The 19,589-nt window shown below is 36.7% G+C and overlaps 1 protein-coding gene across 5 annotated transcripts in view; it reads left to right on the top strand.

Annotated features, from left to right (window-relative positions):
* UTRN (utrophin) overlaps positions 1-19,589 on the top strand; it is a 348,412-nt gene that overhangs the window by 247,702 nt on the left and 81,121 nt on the right. For all 5 annotated transcript variants that reach the window (XM_014263434.2, XM_014263436.2, XM_014263435.2 and 2 more), the window contains 2 exons: positions 10,734-10,863; positions 17,383-17,651. In XM_014263434.2, the coding sequence (XP_014118909.2) occupies positions 10,734-10,863; positions 17,383-17,651 (399 nt within the window). The remainder of the gene's footprint in view (positions 1-10,733; positions 10,864-17,382; positions 17,652-19,589) is intronic.

The following is a 19,589-nucleotide window of genomic DNA, read 5'->3' as shown; positions in this document are numbered from 1 at the left end:
CTCATGATGAGGGAAAATTCTCTGCTACTTGAAACAAACACACACCCTTCCACAAAAAAAAAATCCAGCCCTACACAACTATGTTTTGATACTTACTGCATTGCTGCTGTGCTGTAGAACATATGAAATATTCCACTTGGGACTTGCTTTTTTTGCCTTTTTTCCCCCTTCTTCTTGAATGCCATTGGCTTTTACAAATATGGCACAGGTGCCAGGTTGTGTGTTTTCATGTTCCTCTAACTTCTGATGGCAACTAGAATGAGGTGAAGGCAGTGACTTAAGCAGAAGGGAAAATCATGTTGCCCTTAGGGTATTCCTTCCTCTTGACTCTCATAAATGCCTGGAAAATTGTCTGAAGTAGAGTAATTTCTCTTTCAATCACTACTCATTTTTTTCAGTAATGTTTTTACAGTAAAACTTTCTTTTTACTTTCTCTACTGAGCAGATGTTAGATATGCTAGTACATGATCCAGAGACAGGAAATTCTGGAGAAGTGACCCAAAGCAGAGATCCAGCATAATCTGTCATGGCACAATAACAAACTATGTGGTAACAGCCTTACAAAGATGCTGTCATTTTAGATAGTTTTAAAAATGGGAAGCCATAGTAGAAGAGTTGAGAGCAAAAAGCTACGAGGGAGATTGAAGTAGACTGTGGTGAGGAAGACACTTTGTTGACTGTTTGGTTATTATTCAGTTGTCTGTCTGGACCATTTGCTTCCAAAGAGAAACCAAAGTGACTGTTTCTAAGAAAGAGGAGTAATTAACGTTGACAGGGTTTCTGAAGCATTTCCAGTAGCAGTCCTCTTTCATGTGTGCATGCATGCATACAGAGCAGGAGCACTAGAGCTAGCCTCAAATTGCAGCTGGTCCCTAGCATTTTTTCTGCTTCAGTATTCAGCTGGGGTCTGTTGCCTGTGCTTCCTCCTGCCCTAAAGGGACTATTCCTCCCCTTACACAATTGTCATACTGGAGATGCTCCTTTGAGACTTGCAGTGTTCTGATTATTTATATATTGTAGGTGATGCAGTATAGTACAGTCACTATTTTTCTTGGTGATCACAATTCATTGTCAAGGACGCTGAGGTACTCTTGCACCAAGGAGGCTGACGTAAAGAAAACCTCTCATGAGATGTGGCCATGCTCACAAAGTGCATCCTATCTTTTTATATTGGATGAATACTCATAGTGCTGCATATCACCAAGTTTCTCTTAAGTATATTGAGTTTGAACTGTAATTACTAAAAGTCTTTCTCAAGACCTCTGCATTAATACAGTAGGTACCATTTATCAGTGAAGTAGCTTATGATACCAAACATACTTGACTTGTCCCATTGGTGTTTTTTTGAAGAAATGCAGAGGAATCTTAATCACACAAAATGAACAAAAGGTGACCTGAGTGTAACTACTCTTAACAACAATGCAACACCCAGGTTGTTAATGGTGGCATCGTTTCAGTTTGAAGCAAGAAACTAATGGCAGTTCATCAATGCTCAGCAATCACACAGCCTAAGCAAACCCAAGGCAGTCTGTTGCCAGCAAAGAAAGAAAGAAAGAGGAATGTGTCTCTCATGTTGAAGAGATAGATGCTTACTGCTGAGGGTACAGGAAAATAGGCAGTACTAACAGGATATTTGAGGCCGCTTGCTCAATTAAGTAATAAACCATTTAATATGCAGCAGATGTTTTGTGTCAGGCTGGAGGAAGTACATGTTTTGGATGCATAAACAGAATAATGGGTTTTTTTTGTGTGTCCTTTATCCCTCCCCTTTTTCTGTGAGTATTTTCTGACATAAAAGGCAGAAGTTATACCAGTTGCTACCCATAAAGATGGAGTTTGATGCTGACAGTTTTTCCACCATAAACTCATTTGTTGGGTTTTATGTGACTGAGTATTAACTGTTATCCAAAGCTACTGAGTTATACACTGTGCAGTGCACAGTTACACAGTTTGAAGCTAATTAGAGTTAGCATTGAGGACACAAATTTCCTTTGTTTCTTCAAAGGAGGTACAACTTTGAAGAGTGTGGAAAAAATGTAGCTTCTGTTCTGCAGACAGCTTTACAAAACAGTTTCATCTGGAATGGAAGGATCCTTATTTTGATGGTACATTGCCTTGTCTTTAAGGTGGCTTTTTAGAGTGTATAATCTTTTTAAATGTCTTTGAAATAGACTCAGTGCAATGCTTTACTTGGCATTGTACAGTGATTTTTTTCCTGTAGGGTTTTTCAGGTTTTTTTTGGCAGGCAGTTTAAAATGTTATTTTATCTTTGCTGATTTCTTACTGTCAGTCCCCTGTGTCTGGACACCAGTTCTCGTATACTTTAGATTAAAGGTTCTGGTTTGTCCCTAAGTTACATATAAGTAGTTGTCCTGCTTCTGACAGGAGCCAGGAGCAGAGTCTGGGGAGACAAGCAAAAGAAAAATGGAGCAAGTATGGAGGGTTAGTTCTCTCCCTGCTGTTGATCAGAGATCATCATCTCCTGTTGATCAGAGATGAACATGCCTGTGATGATGCTATTGGTTTACTATAAAATAAATAAAAACAGAAATAAAAAGAGGTCAAGTCTTCCAAGGTTGTTGATATCAGATAGCTATCATGCTCCCATAGTTAGGAAGGTTTGGTGGGATTAGTTTTCCTTCACCAAAAGCACACTGTAGTCCTTTGGATGTAAAACTGAATGTGTTTTTACTGGCAGTTTGGCATTTGAAAATTGGTTCCACTGCTAGCAGGGTAATTATTGCTGTTGTGTAAAAGTAAATACTTCTTCTCCACCACACGAAGAGTAGAAAGCTGCAACTGCTTCCCTCTCTCTTCTTCTTTGTCTCCACACTGATTCAGGCATTTTTGCTGTCTCTGGGGTGCAATCTGTATGAATTCTTGTATTAAATCCTGATTAGGTATGTTAAACAGATTTTTTTCTAAAGGCTCCATTAAAAACATTTTTTCCTATGCACAGCATTGTAAACCAAGCCTGTTTTAATCTACTGCTTTTGTGTAGTTTATACAAGCCATCAAATTTAATGATTCTCATGTCCCTTTTTAGCTGTCATATTACAATGGATTTCAACCAAAATGTGCTCACTTATATTAGAAACTTGCTGAATGAGCAAAATAGGCATATTCTATCAGATTTTGTTCTGTTGTTTATATGATATTTTTGTAGTACTTGTGGTGCAGTGAAATGCAAAGTAAGGACTGAATATAAAAACATTGCTTTCTTGAAGGAGAGAAGAAGAGCCAACAAAGCAAGTTCAGTGGATATGCACTGTGTAGCAAACCCATCACAAATGGGCTCCACTGGTCAGAGTGGTTGTATTTCTGGGGATTTCAGTAGTTGATTCAGTTGAGAATTCACATTAGCACACTGAAGCCTGTCTTCACTTTTGTTAAGAAAATAATATCTTTTTTAAAAAGCTTTTTGGCAATAATGTCTTCGGCACTAGCTTGAGGATGCATGGTGCGGGGATTTTTTTCACCCAACATAGTTCCTAATCATATTTAAACCACACCCCACCCCCAACATAAATAAATAAATTTTAAGACAAAAAAAAAGAAAAGCCTTTAGGCATTCCATATTTTCTAGTCCCTAAAGACTATGCTTTGTTGAGCTTCCAAACTTCTCTGGGCAACCAAGTCATGGTTATCATTGACCTAGAAACACAAATAAAATCTCATTTCAGTGGACTAGGAAATAAGAAGTCAAGTTACATAAGATTATTGGTGCTGGAAGACATATTAATGAACATCATTATGCCTCATTTTTTGTAACCTTTGCTCAATTACGCAGTGTCTTCCTTTGTCTCTAGTTGGACTTAAATCCTGTAGCATCTCTAGGGAATGCAGGACTTGCAGTTCTTGCTTCAGACAAAACTAAAGAAGTTCTTTCTTGGAAAATTAACTGTATAAAAGAAAACAGTTTAATTTTTAAGAAAAAGCATAGCCCTGTGATCTTTAATTTAAGAATAGCCTTTTAATGTCTTTTTTGATGCAATCTGTGTGACAATGAAACTTACTTCTGCCTTTGTGCTGTAGCCCTGGATTCTTTTCTAGTGGAGACTTGTAAAAAAGCATTTCTCATTACCTGCATGTCCCTTTACCATGTGTTCTAAGATTAACAGCAGTGTTGTTTACTATTTCACTGGAAAATTTCTATGTATCAGATGCCTTTTTGAAGCCCCTCAAGATGAAAGCTATGTAAGGAAAGAGGAAAAGCAAAAAAAAGAGAAAAAGTAAAAATTTGCATTGGCAAACCCTAGCAGTTTTATCACCTAGATAAAGCATATTGAAGAAAAAAAAATGGGTAATTTCTATCTCTCCAATTCCTGTAACAAAAATTGTTTTCAAACTTCATCTTACCCCCTACAAAGGCTTCCACAATGAAAACGAACTTGTAAAACATTTTACAGCACAAAGAAGGGAATCAGCTTCATAGGTCTACACAACAGATTCCCATAAATGTGCTTTGAGTCAGCAAGGTCTGTAATGAACATGACTGATTTTACAGCCATGTCTCCGACTTTTGCCTATGGCTCCTTAAGGTATTTGTAGCGTTTTACTACTTCTCTAGCAAAGGCCTTCTTTCTCCACTAGAAGACTCCAAAAAGTCTTTGTAAGGTTATTTTAAGTTTGGGTTTTCCAAACAGGCTTCAAAACATCTTTTCTGATTTTGAAATGCTGTTAGATGAAAATGGAGGAAATAGCCTTACTGGTTTTGTATAGCCTGAGTGGTTTTGAACTATAATGAGTTCTGAAGAAAGTCAATTACCCTTCCTTATGTTAAAGTGACTCACAGGAATGTACAGATGCAGTTTGAGGTTGTCAGTTTATTGGTTATTGGTTTTTAGAACGTCAGTAACAGCTTTATGTTTCTTGTCTCTAAGTCTGAGCAGTCATGATACTACTTTACTCCCTTCCTCTATCTCTTTCACTGCACTGCTGAGAAGTCCCTTGTTTGAGAGATGTTTTAGATGCTGAATTTAGGTAATGTGTGTCTAGTAATGCATATTCGAAGGTGGCTGGTGTTTTTAGTAGGTAGCCATGAGCACATGCACTTCTCCAGAGAGAGAAGGGAAATTAACAACAGACAAGAATGTCTCTGGGAAAAAGTATTCCTATTTCTGGCCTGAGGCATCTATTTTGACAAATCAAAGGGAAAGTCTTAAGTAAGCTAACATTTATTTGCCTCTAGTAAAAGATCACCAGCATGCATAGTCTAATTCTCTTTTTCCCATTTATACTTTTAAATTCTTGTCAGTTTAATTTCCTTGTGCATGCAGACAAAAAAGAGAATTTTGCTATAGATGTGACTTCTGGGTCTACATTCACATTGAGCCCTTGTAGTTGACACCCTATTTGCACGCCCTTTATTGACACTACAGCAAAAGGGAGAGCAAGTGGCAAATGGTAAACTGAGAGACAGTTTAGAAAAATGCAGCCTTTGGCAGTTCTGTTTGGTCCTTTTTGAGATATCTGTTTAGATTCTTCTATTAAAAAAATAAATCTAAAATACTCAATATATATTTATTATGAAGGCAATCAGCTTCCCTTTTCCCACCCCCCCACCCCCCCCACCCCACTCTCATATTTCCTTTTCTTTCCCTATTCTGGTGTTGGTCACTGTTTGTCATTGATTTATCAGAACATATAGGATTCAGTCTCATCTTTGAAGTCCCATGTGCTACATGTGTCTTTGTAGGTGTTTGTCTCTAGGTGTTAATAGTTGTGTATGAAGCACCATTTTTCTCCTTCATTATTTCTCTTGCCACATAGATTTTGTATGAAGTAGTAAAAGGTAAATGCATGGTAGGCTGCATGATCTCAAGTTAAATATTGCTCTTTATGTGACTATTTTCTTTATCAGATGGGGTAGACACATAAAAATTGACTTTTACAGAGACCAAAACACTTCTGAAATTTTATGTGTGCGTGTTCCATTAAATAATATCTGACAGGAAGGAACAGCTTTTAAACATGCTATGCTTATTTTCTTTCTAGTTCATTCTTTAGTGATGGAGACAGCTGGCAGAGACTCAGTCACAACCTTTATCTCTGTATAATCTTTATAAATAATTCCTCATCTCACTCTGAGTTTGCTCAATCATCCTGCTTATTCTTCCCATCCTATTACATGCCACAGATTATTTTTTTCCATTTCATTTTAATGTATAAGAGTAACAGGAGTTTTTCAAGCAGCGGGTGCAGAAGAAAGATGAATAAGTAATTAAATGCTACAGGAGCTGCTGATTGGCACATAAGGCTACAGTGTGCTGAACTGATATGAGTTACAATAACATGCATCTTTACTTCCTTGAAAGAGTGCATAATGAGACCTGATTTAAATATGTTCTGTTTTTAAGAAACATCCCATGTGTTTCTTTGAAATTAGCTTTGCCTTCATCTGTTGGAACTATTAAGCAGATCTGCTCCTTGAATTATTCTGTACAAGTCTGTACAATTCAAATGAGAAAAAGGGACTGTAAATTAACAGTGAGTAATTTTGAAAATCCACTTACTATGCTCAAAAAACAGTTTTAAGGTGCAGCTGAAGGAAATAGGTGCTTTCAGGATACACTAAACAGTGTAAAAACCACAATAGCAAAAGTTTCTAAGCTTTTAAAATTTTGTAATGCCCTGTTTTTTAGGCAACTTCCCTTTCAAAAATCTTAGCTTACAAGAGTTGCGTTTTAAATTAGAAATCAGATATATCTTTAATGAAGAGAGGGCAAATGGGTTTGATTATCTTGGTGCAACAGAACAAATGGTCTCTCTATCTGGATTTCCAGAGTTGTAAAGGAAAAAACTTTGTTTCACAGTCAATGAAAGAGGAACAAATCAGAATGGAGAGTAAATCACTGGCTCATGGTTGAAAATCACGGAGGCGCTTTTGTTCTCTTCCCTGGCAGGAGGATGGTGTTAGTGGGGTCCTGGGTTACTCCGCTGTAGTTGGCTAACTTGAGACCTCACACCTGCAAAATGAATGCTGCAGTGCTGATTGTAGTTATTGCTTTGTTTCATGCTGCATAAAATATTTCAGGAGAGTAGTTTTGTAAGCACTAGCAGACCACTTTTTTCAAAGTAAGTTTTTTTAAAGTATTTTTGGCTAGTATTGTTTAAAGTCAGCTATGAAACCAGTTTGGGTTGGCACCGCATCAGCACACCATATTTTAGGTTTTCATGGCTTTTTTCCCCCTCTTTTATAAGAATCAAGAATGTCTAAAATTAGTGTTGGTTTTTCCAGGACTCTTGCATGTCCTGGTTTATGTAGGAAGTAAGAATGGATTTGCAAATCCAACAGAGCTGTGTAAACCATAGACCTTGGATTCCATAGTCTCTCACCTGTAAGATTACTGAGAGAAGTGAAGCTTTCATTTTTTAAACCATTACCTAAAGTACACAATAATTTTTCAATTTATAATTGTTGTATGAAATACAGTGCTATGAAATACTGCCCAAGTTGTGTACAGCCCCTTTTTGTATGACCAATATAGCTTAAAAATATTATTGTGCTTTTGTAAACATAAGAAAGCATAGTATAGGGAAAAAGAAATGTGTTCTCTCTGTGCTCAGTGTTTACTTTTTCATTTTGCATTCACATCTGCATGCTCAACAGGACTCAAAAAATACTTGCATCCATGTGTTTAGCTTATTAGTGGACAGTTTTCAGTGACAAGTTGAGATGCTTCTCAAGCTGGTGTTTTTGCCATACCTTCACCTATTTAATCTATACCAAAACTCTAATATCAATTTTCTCCTAATTTTCTCCCTGAACTGCACAGCCAGCAACAGGAGGGGAGTTCTCCCTCTACTAAAACCTGTGATCCACTCAAAGAATACAAATGCTTTAACTTTTTTATGAGTAATATCCTTGTCTGCTGAAGGAGGCACATCCATTCTGAGTAGCCACTGGAGGGGTATCTCTTGAAAAACTAAATAAACCACCAAAATATATGATTGTACTTCTTATTGTATAAAAACCTTTACAATAACCAAATTCAGTATTGCAGGTTTTGCGTTCCTTGCTGGGCTTTTTATGACTTACTCTGTAGTGTTCCTCTTGATGTGATTTTTCCAATGAAATCTTTATTTTGTTCATTCAAGGCAGATGATATTTCAGGTCAAGATCAGACTTATAAGTGGGGTTTTTTGGGTTTTTTTTTTGTTCTATTGCAGAGGTTTGCAGGGACAAGAGATAGTATTATTGGTGTGCTTGGTTATCCTTGCACTGTGTACTCTCATTGCTCATCTTGTTTACTGGCAGACACAGAGAAATATATTGAGTATTGCTAAGAAAAAGTTATGCAAGTCTGAGTGCATTATTTTTGCACCTGTGGCATAAAAAATAACCCAAAACATAATCTAGGAAGTATGTGGTGTGCTCAAGGTACTCTATTGCTAATTGCATATTTATATTGCATAAATAATGCTGATTTTAGTAGTATTATTTCAGTGTATGGTTTATTTTATGCTAAGAGAGTTCTCTGTCAAAAATATTGGTAAGGATTGCCATGGATGACTTATAGCTGATGAACTGTATGGGCCAAACTCTTAAAATCTTTGTGTTGTCAACCTCAATTTGAACAACTTCAGTAGCGGGGATATTGGAGAATTAAATCCAAGGTCTCTTAGGTCAAACTTGATTGAAGTTTTATTGAGGGTCAGGAGAAATTGATGAAACACACTATGTGAGGGTAAACAGGAGAGACAGTAGAAGAGATCCATTCTAACAGCTGAAATTTCTTAGCATACTCAAAATATGACATAACCTCCCTTTTCTTATATGATTTGGAAATATTTTGGAAGAGGAAGAAAAGTAATTCTAGCAATATTTCATACTTCAAAGTGCAGTAATCAGCCCTCTGTTTCTGACAAAGTTTTTGAAATTAAAATACATTATATTTTACTGATGCATCCACACAGGTTCTGCTAACCAAACATCTTTAAATGGGGAATTTTTCGAGCCATAATAGTGCATTCCTTCTTTCTTGAAACAAATTCCTGGGTAGAGACTGCTTTAATGATTTGTAAACCATGGATAAGTCAAAGTGTCTTATCCTAATGTGTGCAATGTGAAATTAAAATATTGATACATACTGTGATGAACTGAAGAGATTCTTCATGAATGTTGCTTTTACAATGCTTCCGTTTCTGTATTTTTTTAATAAGGAGGGCTTGTTTTTTAAATGGCAATTTTCCTTACATGTACATGTACATTTCCTTTACATTCTACATGTAAAAATCCTACAAAATCCTACAAAGAATATTGTTGCTACTCAGAAGCATACAGAGATAGCACTGTTCTGAGGAGTGTTTGTGTAAATACAGCAGTCAATGGGTACTGAAAGTTGGGCTGTACAATGCAGGTTCCTAAATGTAATGGAGGTTGGTTAGTGTGTTTTCAGTGATTAGTTTTTGTTGAGTTTTTTTATTTATTTACATGTTTGTTTATATGTTTATTTTATTTGAAGCAGTAGAATGGAAGCATTTGGAAAGATGATGAAGATAAAGGAATGAAGTGGGGGTGGAGGGAGGAAAAATAACATCTAGTCTCCTGCTAAGCTAAAGTCAAGATGAGGGTGTTTTTTGTGAGACTGTGGCATCAAGAAACTAATGAATGAAAATGATAAGACAGCATTTGTTATGCTTTTTTGGTATCTGTTTTTCAAACTTTTCTGTGGCAGAACACTCATTTTATTATACAGTGTTGTCAACACTGACTAACTGCTTTTTTCTATCTGGAATGAGGCCTTAGCAAATTGTGACAGCAAAATAAGCCTTGACTTTTTAATTAGAACTAAAAAAATACATTGTAAATAATAAACATAGCATTCTAATAATATTTAAAGTATCTTCTTTTGTGTTTCTGTGTGTAGAAAATAATACAAATAAAACAGGAAAAGCAGTTTCCTTCTAGGTGCAACAGATTTGTGCTTTATACTTGAAGAAAACTCTTCCTAAGAAACTTAACACCTGACTACTTATAACCCTTTTTTTTTCCCTAAAGGTTGGTTACACTTAACCCTTCAATAAAATCATAAATATTGGAGTGAAAAATATCCTGAAATTAATTTCCACCACCGTGAAAAAATCTTACATAGAAATTGATTTTTTCTTTCTGTATATAAGTTTCAAAGAGGTTTTGAATAATAAAGATCAAAATAATTTTTGAGTAATTTAAAAGATAGCTTTTTCACAATATGTTATCACAATAAAATTTCTGATACATGTTTTCTAAAAATATTAGTAAATAGTGGACAGAAACAAGATGTTTCATTTTCTAGGAATGTTAAAAACCAATTCTTCTTAGCATTTTGTAAAATAATTTTCTGAAGTCTCGGTAGATGCAGTTTGCCTTTATTCCAGCTATCAAAAAAGTTAAGTCTGTTGTAGTAATCTACTATATGTTGGCAATCCTGTTGAAAGCAATAAACCCATTAAAATTACTTATTAATAGAATTACAATGTAGTAGTTTCACTTTGTTAGGCTTTTTTTAAACTTACCATCATCACCTTTCTTGTATTCCTTCCTTCAAGTCAATTTCCTAAAAATTACCCATCCAGCCTCAATGTCTTGCTGCTTCTGTTTTGTCTAATTTGCATTTTATCTTGCAGTCTGAATAATGTTGGCTATTACTCACTCACTAGGCAGGTCTGGTTGAAGAGATGAAAACAGAGAAAACAATATAGTTCACAAGGTCAAATTACAAATGCATTCTTCTTTCCCTTCCCAAAAGGCACTCAGGCGTGAACTGAAGGATAAAGAGCAAACCATTCTCAATGCTGTGGACCAGGCACGAGTTTTCCTTGCTGACCAACCAATTGAGGGGCCTGAGGAACCAAGGAGGAGCTTGCATTCAAAAACAGGTCAGAAAGTACTCACTTCCGGGGAGGGTCAAAAAAGAGAAAAGGACTTGCATGTCTCTAGTACATATTTTATATCCCAGTTACTTGCTCAGACCTCAGAATTTTCTGAATGGCATCCTCATGGCTTTTATTTTGATGTTTTAGACTCATGAGTTACTTCTCTGCTGTGTAAGTACTTATATTTTAATGGAAGAAGTAGAAACAGCTCTTCTACCTATTCCAGTTTTTGGTTCAAAATACTAATGATAGTTCTTTTTTCTTAACACAATAACATATGCACCTTAAATGTAGTCAGAATAGTATAGAAAGTAATAGTACAGAAAAGTAATAGGATTCCCATTCAAACATCCATGTGTCTATTGCAAAGTTTTACTCCACCAGTAGAAGTAAGCATTATTTAGTGGTGTATCTCATTAGAAGCAAAATCAGCTTTAGAAAGGCAGTCATTACAGAATCCTGAAGACTTGAATATTAGGTGAATCATTGCTAAGGAATGGAACCACAGCTATCCTAGAAACTATTTTTGCACAGTGTTTGTTGAGATATTACTCTAAATATTAGAGACCTACAAGAAGGTAGTAATTTTTCTCCACTCTCCCACAACCACAAAATAGGAAATTATCTCTGTAAGTTCTACAATTATATCTCTGATATAAGTTACTGCATTATAAAGTCTTGATTTTAGTTGCACAAGAACTGTTCTTGGAAAATGTAATAATCTGCTTTTGCAGAACTATCAGTTGCTGTAAGATGTGAACAATTTACTCTTCTGTATAATTTACAAAATTATAATATATCTGCTTTTATCAGGAGTTAGTTTTTTTTATTTCCATACATCATCTTACACATCTCCATTGCAGACTTCTTATAATTGTTCCGTGGAAACAACTAATCTTTCCTGCATTCATCATCCACAAATTTTTAAGTGGTTTCATATTCCCTAGTTCAACTTTGTGATAAAGTTTGAATAGCTGGTGATTAAAGCCAGTGAACCATTTATCTCATTGATTAGTTCTGCTGGTACCTTAGCTTTACTTCTGTTTTGAACTCTTGACTCCCGAACGTACTCAGTTTCTCTTTGCTCTCAAACCCATTTTCTATATGGCATCTCTGATGTTTTAGTTGGTCTAAATCACAAGCAGCCTTGCATTTGAAAGGTAAGGATGATCTCTGTTCATTCTTTCATACAGAAGTTTGAAATTGCAGATTCTCTCCTCAAAAGCATAGAACCTCTCAGCGCAAATGATGCCAGTACATAAAACCTTACCAATGTACAATGTTCATTTTCTAGCAGGATTTGACATCAGTGATCTGGTCAGTGTTGATTGATGGGAAACTGCAAGAGCAAACTTCAGATGATAAGATGCATCATAAATTCTTGCTATCCGGTCTGTTATGATGAAAATTATTATTATTATTTTGTGCTACACCAATGGCAGTGAGAACAATATAACAGGGAATTTGATGATGTTGGTAAACTGCATAGCAATAATAGCCATGGTCTGCAGGTGACGTGTGCATGTCTCTGGTCTAGTCATCTTATTTGGAAACCAATCATGTTCAGACTGGGAAGCCTCATACACATGTACTGAACTTCTTTTCCTCCTTCTTCACATGTTGTACTTCCATGGACTTTTTTTTGAGTGTGTGATGGTTAGGTCTGACTACCAGCCAAACTCCCACCCATCCACTTATGTCTTCCATTGCAGTGGAATGGAGGCAGGAGATGGGAAGAGCATGAGAGAGAAAGCTCATGGGTCAGGATGGGGATCAGATGGGTCAGCTTGGGGAAAACAAACTATTTATTGCCATTTAAAACAACTAATAAATACTTAGTCGGTTTGTAGTGGGGAAAAAATCTCACAAACATTAAAGCCATGGCTTTCCTCACACCTTTCACAGGCTCAGATTGACTCCCTCATTCCTGTCTCTTCACCCCCCCTTGTTGTGACGCTGATCATGCTCAGAGAGGCAACAAGTGGCACGAGAGGGTGGGAAGGTGGTGACTCCATGGTTAGCCTAGCAGTTTCTTTCTCCTGCTTCTTTCCTCTCATGCCTTTCCTCTGTGTGCTGCCTCCATGGGGAATATCTGCCTTACCATGGGGTTGCTCCTCCTCCTGTGACTTCGGTGTTCCCTCTGTTTCTCCTTTTGGTTCTCCTCTCCTCTCTGGTGTTTTCTGTTTCTTAAATACAATTTCCCTGAGGTGCTGCAGCGTGGCAGAGCGTCTCAGTGTGCCCCATGGTGAGTTGACTAGAGCCTGCTGCTCCTGGCACAGGGCAGCCCCAGCCTCTTCTTCCAGAGACTCCTGTGGAGCTCCCGCTGCTGACAGTGGGCACTCACACCCTCTGCAGAACAAGCCTGCACTTTCTTTGAATTTCTTTGAATCATTTTGTCTGAGCTCGTATATATATATATAAATAACCTGTTAATTTTCACCTAGGAGCGAGTCTAGTAATTTTTTTTTCTGACAACTGATGCTGCCAATCTCCAGAAAACTTAATCTCTGAACTAAAAGAGAGAATTTTTCGTCAGATGAACCATTTTCAGTGAAGCGTATGGGCTGTAGTTTGTTTCTAAGATGTTAATTTTTTTTATTTTTTTTTCTGTCAGTCTCTTGGTCACTGGTATTCTCTGTAGCTGATTAAAGTTAACTTGTTAACTTCAATGAAGTCCACTTCATGTTGATAAAGGTGGAGTGTGGTTACTGATTTTAAACTGAGAGTCTGTTTCCTAAAAATATTAACAAACAGTCAGTACTGTACAGTCTTGATTTGAATATTGCTTTGGCTGGTTCTGTAGTAGAAATAGAAAAACTATTATACTAACTCAAACTTGCATTAATTAGAAATCACAGTTTCTTCAGGTTATTTCTTACTTTGTATAAGGGTTGTTATGGGGAAATGGTCAGCTAATCTGAAGATGATAAAGGTTATAAAATTGCTCAATCTAATTTTTTTAAATCAATATTTTTTATTATTTTCTCCTTCACCACATGTCTTTACACTCCAGGGAGGGCCTTGTTGAAAGGGCAAGGAGTGAGACATATTTAGGAGAAAACTGATAAGAATCGTGTTTGAACTTGACTGAGACCTGTTTGAAGGACTTGTGCACATATACATTTATTGTTCCGTCCAAAGAGAACGGATGTTAGTTACAGGATGCCTTATGATAACCCATTATTGTCTGTAATGGTCTTGTTAATTTCAAACATATGACAAGAACATAGATTCAGGCTATGAGTAAGCCCTGCTTTCTTCTTTCCCATCTTCACCTTATACTTGTGTTGGCCTTCTACTGTACCAGAGACTAACTAGCACATTCAGACAGAGTTCTCTATCTTCCAGGAAACTACTTTATTAGTTAATTATATCTCCCATCTATCTTTTCTTCTGCTTTTCTTTTACCATGTTTCTGTAGAGAGGCCCCATCACAAAAAAGCAAGCTTCACAGTCCTCCTGTATTTGAGCTGCCTCAGCATCTGTGTGGAGCTGATTGATAAGCCAGCAGGCCAGCTGCTGAGTTTTATGGATAGACAGGTTAAAGAAATTAAAAATGCTCATTTTTTAGCTTTTTTTAAAAATATTTGTCCATAGTATAGGATAAAACTTTGATCTAAAGATGTTAGTTAGAATTCTCTATGGCATAGTTGCAGCTGGCTTCTTAAATCCATTAAGGTTAAGGTTACAGGCCATTGGAAAGACAAAGGAAAGCAGATTTCATATTTTATGTCCCCAGGATTCTGTGAATTGATGATAAAGCATTACTGAAATTCTGTTCTTACAGTTCCACTGAAGCAGTGGAACATCCTAGCAGATTATCACAGACCGCTACACTGATTCTCATTGTAATAGTGTGTCATGGGGTAGTTACAAGTTTAAAACCATGACATAGTGAATGTTTTTGGGAGTCTGCAGTGTTGTCCAACTACTTTAGTAACTTAGTTTTCTTAGCACAATTAGATTCCTAGCTTTGAAAGCTGCTATTTGGTAGCAAAGGTTTCTGTGATAAACACAGCATTTAAAAATAAGTATTTACCATCTGTTTTCTCCTATTAATTGAATAGAAAGACCCATAAATCACATCTGTGTTATAAAATAAATATATTAATATATATCAGTGAATTGTATGCAGGTACTTTATTTAAGCTTGTAGAGGGACAATATCTTTACTTGTTTCAGGCATAAATGAAAGGTGAACTTTTTTACTGCCACTGACCACATTTAGGTAAATTTCTCTGCCATATTTTTTCCTTTTGTAAGGAAGATCTCACTGAAAATAGGCAATTTACTCTTTTCTAATATACAACAGGTATATAGCAGGCAGCATATTTGTAGTATATAGCAGGTAGCATTTCTATTCCCAATCACCTGTGTTTGTTCTCTAGTTATCACACACCACTGGAATTTTTTTTTTCCTCTGCTTTGCAGTTGGACTGAGTATGAAGTCTTGACTGTAAATTAGAAGTGCTTAGGAGAATGAAGAGGATGTAGCCCACTGGAAGTCAGTGGAATCATATCCAGAAACTACTTACACTATTTTCAACATTGCTGCTTTTGTTTTAATTGCAGCTCATTCACTCATGACTTTTAAGAGTTTCTTCCTATGATAAGAGAAATGTGCAGTTACCCATGGGAGAAGACACAGCTTGGTGATACTGTAACATTACTGATATAGTTGCATTTTTCTGGGATCATGTCAGGAGCATACTAAAGCTGAACTCATACCTGGTTTCTGTTCCTGGATCAACATGAAGTTTGGGTTTCCACTATGCAGAAGTATTGTTATCTTGTTTTGGATCACACCAACAAACAAACAACAAAATGTTGGCATGCTTGTAATGAGAAGGTGACACCCTCTCCTCCCTAAATCAACAATTGTATTACAAATTGTAATTGCATTGTGGGTTGACTTTTGTTTGTTTGTCTCTTTTTTTCCCCAGATGGCATCTGGATTGTCTTGTTGAATACTCTTCTAGTATTCGTAGTGTAGCATATATCAAGATTAATGTGGGCTGGCAAGATTTGAAAAAAGCCTTAAAAGAAAAAACAGAATAAATGTGTAGAATTGGTGGACAGAAACTCCAGTTGTGATCCAAACAACTCCCTGTTACTTTTTTATCTGGAAAAAAGTGATTTCTCAACAACAATGTTTTATTTTGTGTAAATTACTTATAATATGCTTTTCTGTATTGGGTGCTATGGGACAACAGTTGCATACAAGAGGCATAGTAAGGTAGCTTTTGCAACTATAACTGTGCATTTACTTTGACATTCATCTGACCTTTGTAAAGCAAAAACTTCCATCCCACACCTGTCTGTTTTCTGTCTGTTGCCTCCTTACCCTCCTCCACCACATTAGCAACTCCAAGCTCAGTCAGTTGTAATGATTTTAAAGACAGTCTATCAGTAAATGGAAGATTGTCTGTCTCATCTGACTTCTGACAAAAATGGTACTTTCATCTTTCCATGATTGTGTCTAATTTATTCATAGGCAACACTTGAATTTTAATCACAAGAGTACTGTGATAAACCTTTTCCAGGGCTTTTATATAGGACTGAATAGAAGGCCAATTGGCTTCGTTTCAGTGCATGTCACGTCTCTGCTCCTTCTTTTGTTCTCTGTTTTTTGCATTATAGTTTCTTCTGCTTGCTTTTATGTAGAAGGGGAATCCTCTGAGACTGTCTATGTTTGTTCGTCATTAGTGAAGCAACTCTTCCCTGATGAAAGAAGCTTCCCATGAGTTTTTTTCAGCAAGGACCCCCTGGGCAGTAGACAGCAGGACCTGCTGGGGATGTCTTAGAGTTTTCTTTTCAGTTTTCTGGCTGTCTGGGTCTTGCTCAGTCTCAAACTGAAGGTTTTCCATGTTTGCTGGGTTGTGTGGGTTCTAGACCTATAAATATGAAATTTGTGAGAAATAGTGCACCAAAAGCTTGATTCTTTTTCAGTCAATAGCTTCACAGAACATTTGTAGGTTTGGAAAAGCTATTTAAACCAGCCTTTTTGGACTTTGGTGTTAACACAAAAACCAATGTCGTGCTGCAGAACCATGCCCCCCGTGGTACTTAGTATACCTTGGGTTTTGCCACTGAGTATGAAGAGACACCCTGGTGCCACAGTGAAAGGTGGCCGTGAGAGATCCAGGAACAAAGCACTGTCCTTGCTCTTTCTACCTGCAATGATCCAAAGATTACTTACTGAAGTTTCCAGGAAGGAAGGAAGATCTTATATTGCCTTTCCTTGTGCCTCCAAAAGTAACAAATCAGCAGTAAGCTGCTTTTACTTTGTGAGTATTATATGGAAGTAAGGAATAATTTCATGTCTTATCAAGGTCTGTGTTGTCTGTAGGAGTAATTGGGGTTTATTTCAGTTACAGCAAGGTGGACTTTCTTCTACTTTGTACCTGCTGAAATAAGTTATCTGTTGACACTGAAAATACTGACTGTCTTGAGTGTGTATTTCAGGAGCACTATCTGCTTAACTGGACAAAAATAAGAAATAACTATTCTTTCCCACTGCAGAGCTGACCCCTGAGGAGAAAGCCTTGAAGATTGCCAAAGCTATGCGTAAGCAGTCATCGGAGGTAAAAGAGAAATGGGAGAACCTAAATGCCAGTGCCAGTATCTGGCAGAAGCAAGTGGACAAAGCATTAGAAAAACTGAAAGACCTTCAATGTGCCATGGATGACCTAGATGCTGATTTGAAGGAGGCTGAAAATGTGAGGAATGGCTGGAAACCTGTAGGAGATTTGCTCATAGATTCATTACCAGATCACATTGAGAAAACTATGGTAAGTACGGAACTCCTGGAAAATATTTCATTTGTTTGTGTGTTAGACCTCTCCATTCCAGTCCCTCTAGTCTATGAGGTGTTTGTACACTGTATGCTGAAATTCTCAAGTGCAGTCTAAAGTCTTTAAAGAAGAAGAAATCTGAAGTCTCAAAGTCCACTGCTGGGCCACATTCTCTGTGTTTGCTGGGATTACATATACACATAGATCTATTTGGCCACCAAGTGTAACTTTCTTGTTAGAAAAACATTTAGAGCTTTTTTAATCATACAGAAATAGTTTTAATTTCTGTTCCTTAACTTTCACAAACTTAACATGTCTATTGTCTGGTTTTGTTCATATGAGTGAATATTTGCATTTGGTTTTACTTTAGCCTGGTTTCTCATCAGGATTATTTCAAACTGAAGAACACATACTAGCCTATAGTGTTGTTGTGGGCAAACTAGGTCTTGCTGCCTGGGTTCAATGCAGAGCTCAGCATCCCAAGGTATAGCTGCTTTGATGGGTAGTAGTCATCCTCTGCCAAACTTCATGTATTGGGTAGGGTCCTAGTAATGCAGAGCTCCCCAAGAAGGAATATCTTCTGAAAATTAACATTGTCCAGAAAAGCTGACTGGAAAGAGTACAGTGCAGTGAATGTGATGGATTCCAGGAGAGTGTGTGGGTATGCACATGTAGGTAGAGAAGATTGCTATTTTAGGCAAATTCAGCATTTACTGGTAAGCTTCTGTTTCACAAACACAGATTTTCAGTTTTTAAGCTTAAGAATGAAAATGGAAAATCATTAGAAGACCCTGGGGTTGTGTACCTGATCATCCATGTCTTCAGCATAGGAAGCTGGTGTTAGAAGAATAAAATGGGCTGCAACCAGGTTTCTGTAGATATTCTCTCTGTGTATACAGTGTCTGTGAATTCACAGGGCTGCATTGTTTCACATATAGCAATGTAAGCATCCTCATTCTCCAAATTATTATATTGTTACTTTCAAGGTTAATGAAACTGAAATCTTTAAAACAAAGGCAGGCAAAGCTGAGCTTATATCCACAGTGCTGTTGATTTCAAAAGAGTAATGAATCTCTTCCTTCTTCTCTTTATATTTTAATATAGATACTAAAGCAAGAAATAAGATGCTAATGCTGAATAGCTCCTTGTTCTCATGCTAAGAAGTGATTTGTCATATCTTAATGGCTTTTTCTCTAAAGTAGATGAAAGCAAAGTCTTTCAGATTTTCATTGCTGTGGAAAAGCTGTAACATCTGCTGAAGCTGTAGGGGCCTACTGGCTGTCCAGAAGCCCAGTGTTTCTTTCTTGACAGTATGTTCCTTCTGTTCCTTGGCCTCATGAGAGTGATTTTTGAAGGGAGGGAAATAATTGAATTTTCCTAAGAAAATAGTTTCTTTACAGCTGTTTTAAGCTTGTTTCATAATGTTTAATCAAGCTGTTTATAGGATTGAACATTTAAGATCTTACTGTAATTCTCACAGTAAGAAAGACATTTGATGCATCTTTTTAGCTGTAACTAAAACTTGCATCAATTTTGTCTTAAATCTGTATTTAGTACAATTTGATTCGATAAACCTTTTACTTCTTTTTAGTCATTGTAATAGCTTTACTCTCTGGTTCTAATCAGATAAAACATTGTACTCCTTTTCCTTAGAAGATACATTCCTGCATGCTTTGCTAGTTCAATAATGGTTTTTAAATTGAATTTTTGTCAGCTGCTTAATACTTGGAAACTATAGCTACTGAACAAATTTTTTCTTAAGAACACTTGCCAGGCTGTATGCTGCTAAAGCTCCTAATATAGCGTTGTGTATTTCCTTTTGCAAAGAAAAGCTCTAAAGCCATAGAGCACCACAAAAAAAAAAAATAAAATTATTTTAGGGGTGCAGCTTGCTTACGGGCATTTCAGTAAGCCTCATACTGTTTTTTTCCTTCA

This window comes from Pseudopodoces humilis, chromosome 3 (genome assembly GCF_049639895.1).
Source record: "Pseudopodoces humilis isolate 2021_Gansu_Grassland_sample_001 chromosome 3, ASM4963989v1, whole genome shotgun sequence".
In the NCBI taxonomy this organism is placed as follows: domain Eukaryota; kingdom Metazoa; phylum Chordata; class Aves; order Passeriformes; family Paridae; genus Pseudopodoces; species Pseudopodoces humilis.
This window is presented reverse-complemented; position numbering and strand designations above follow the sequence as displayed.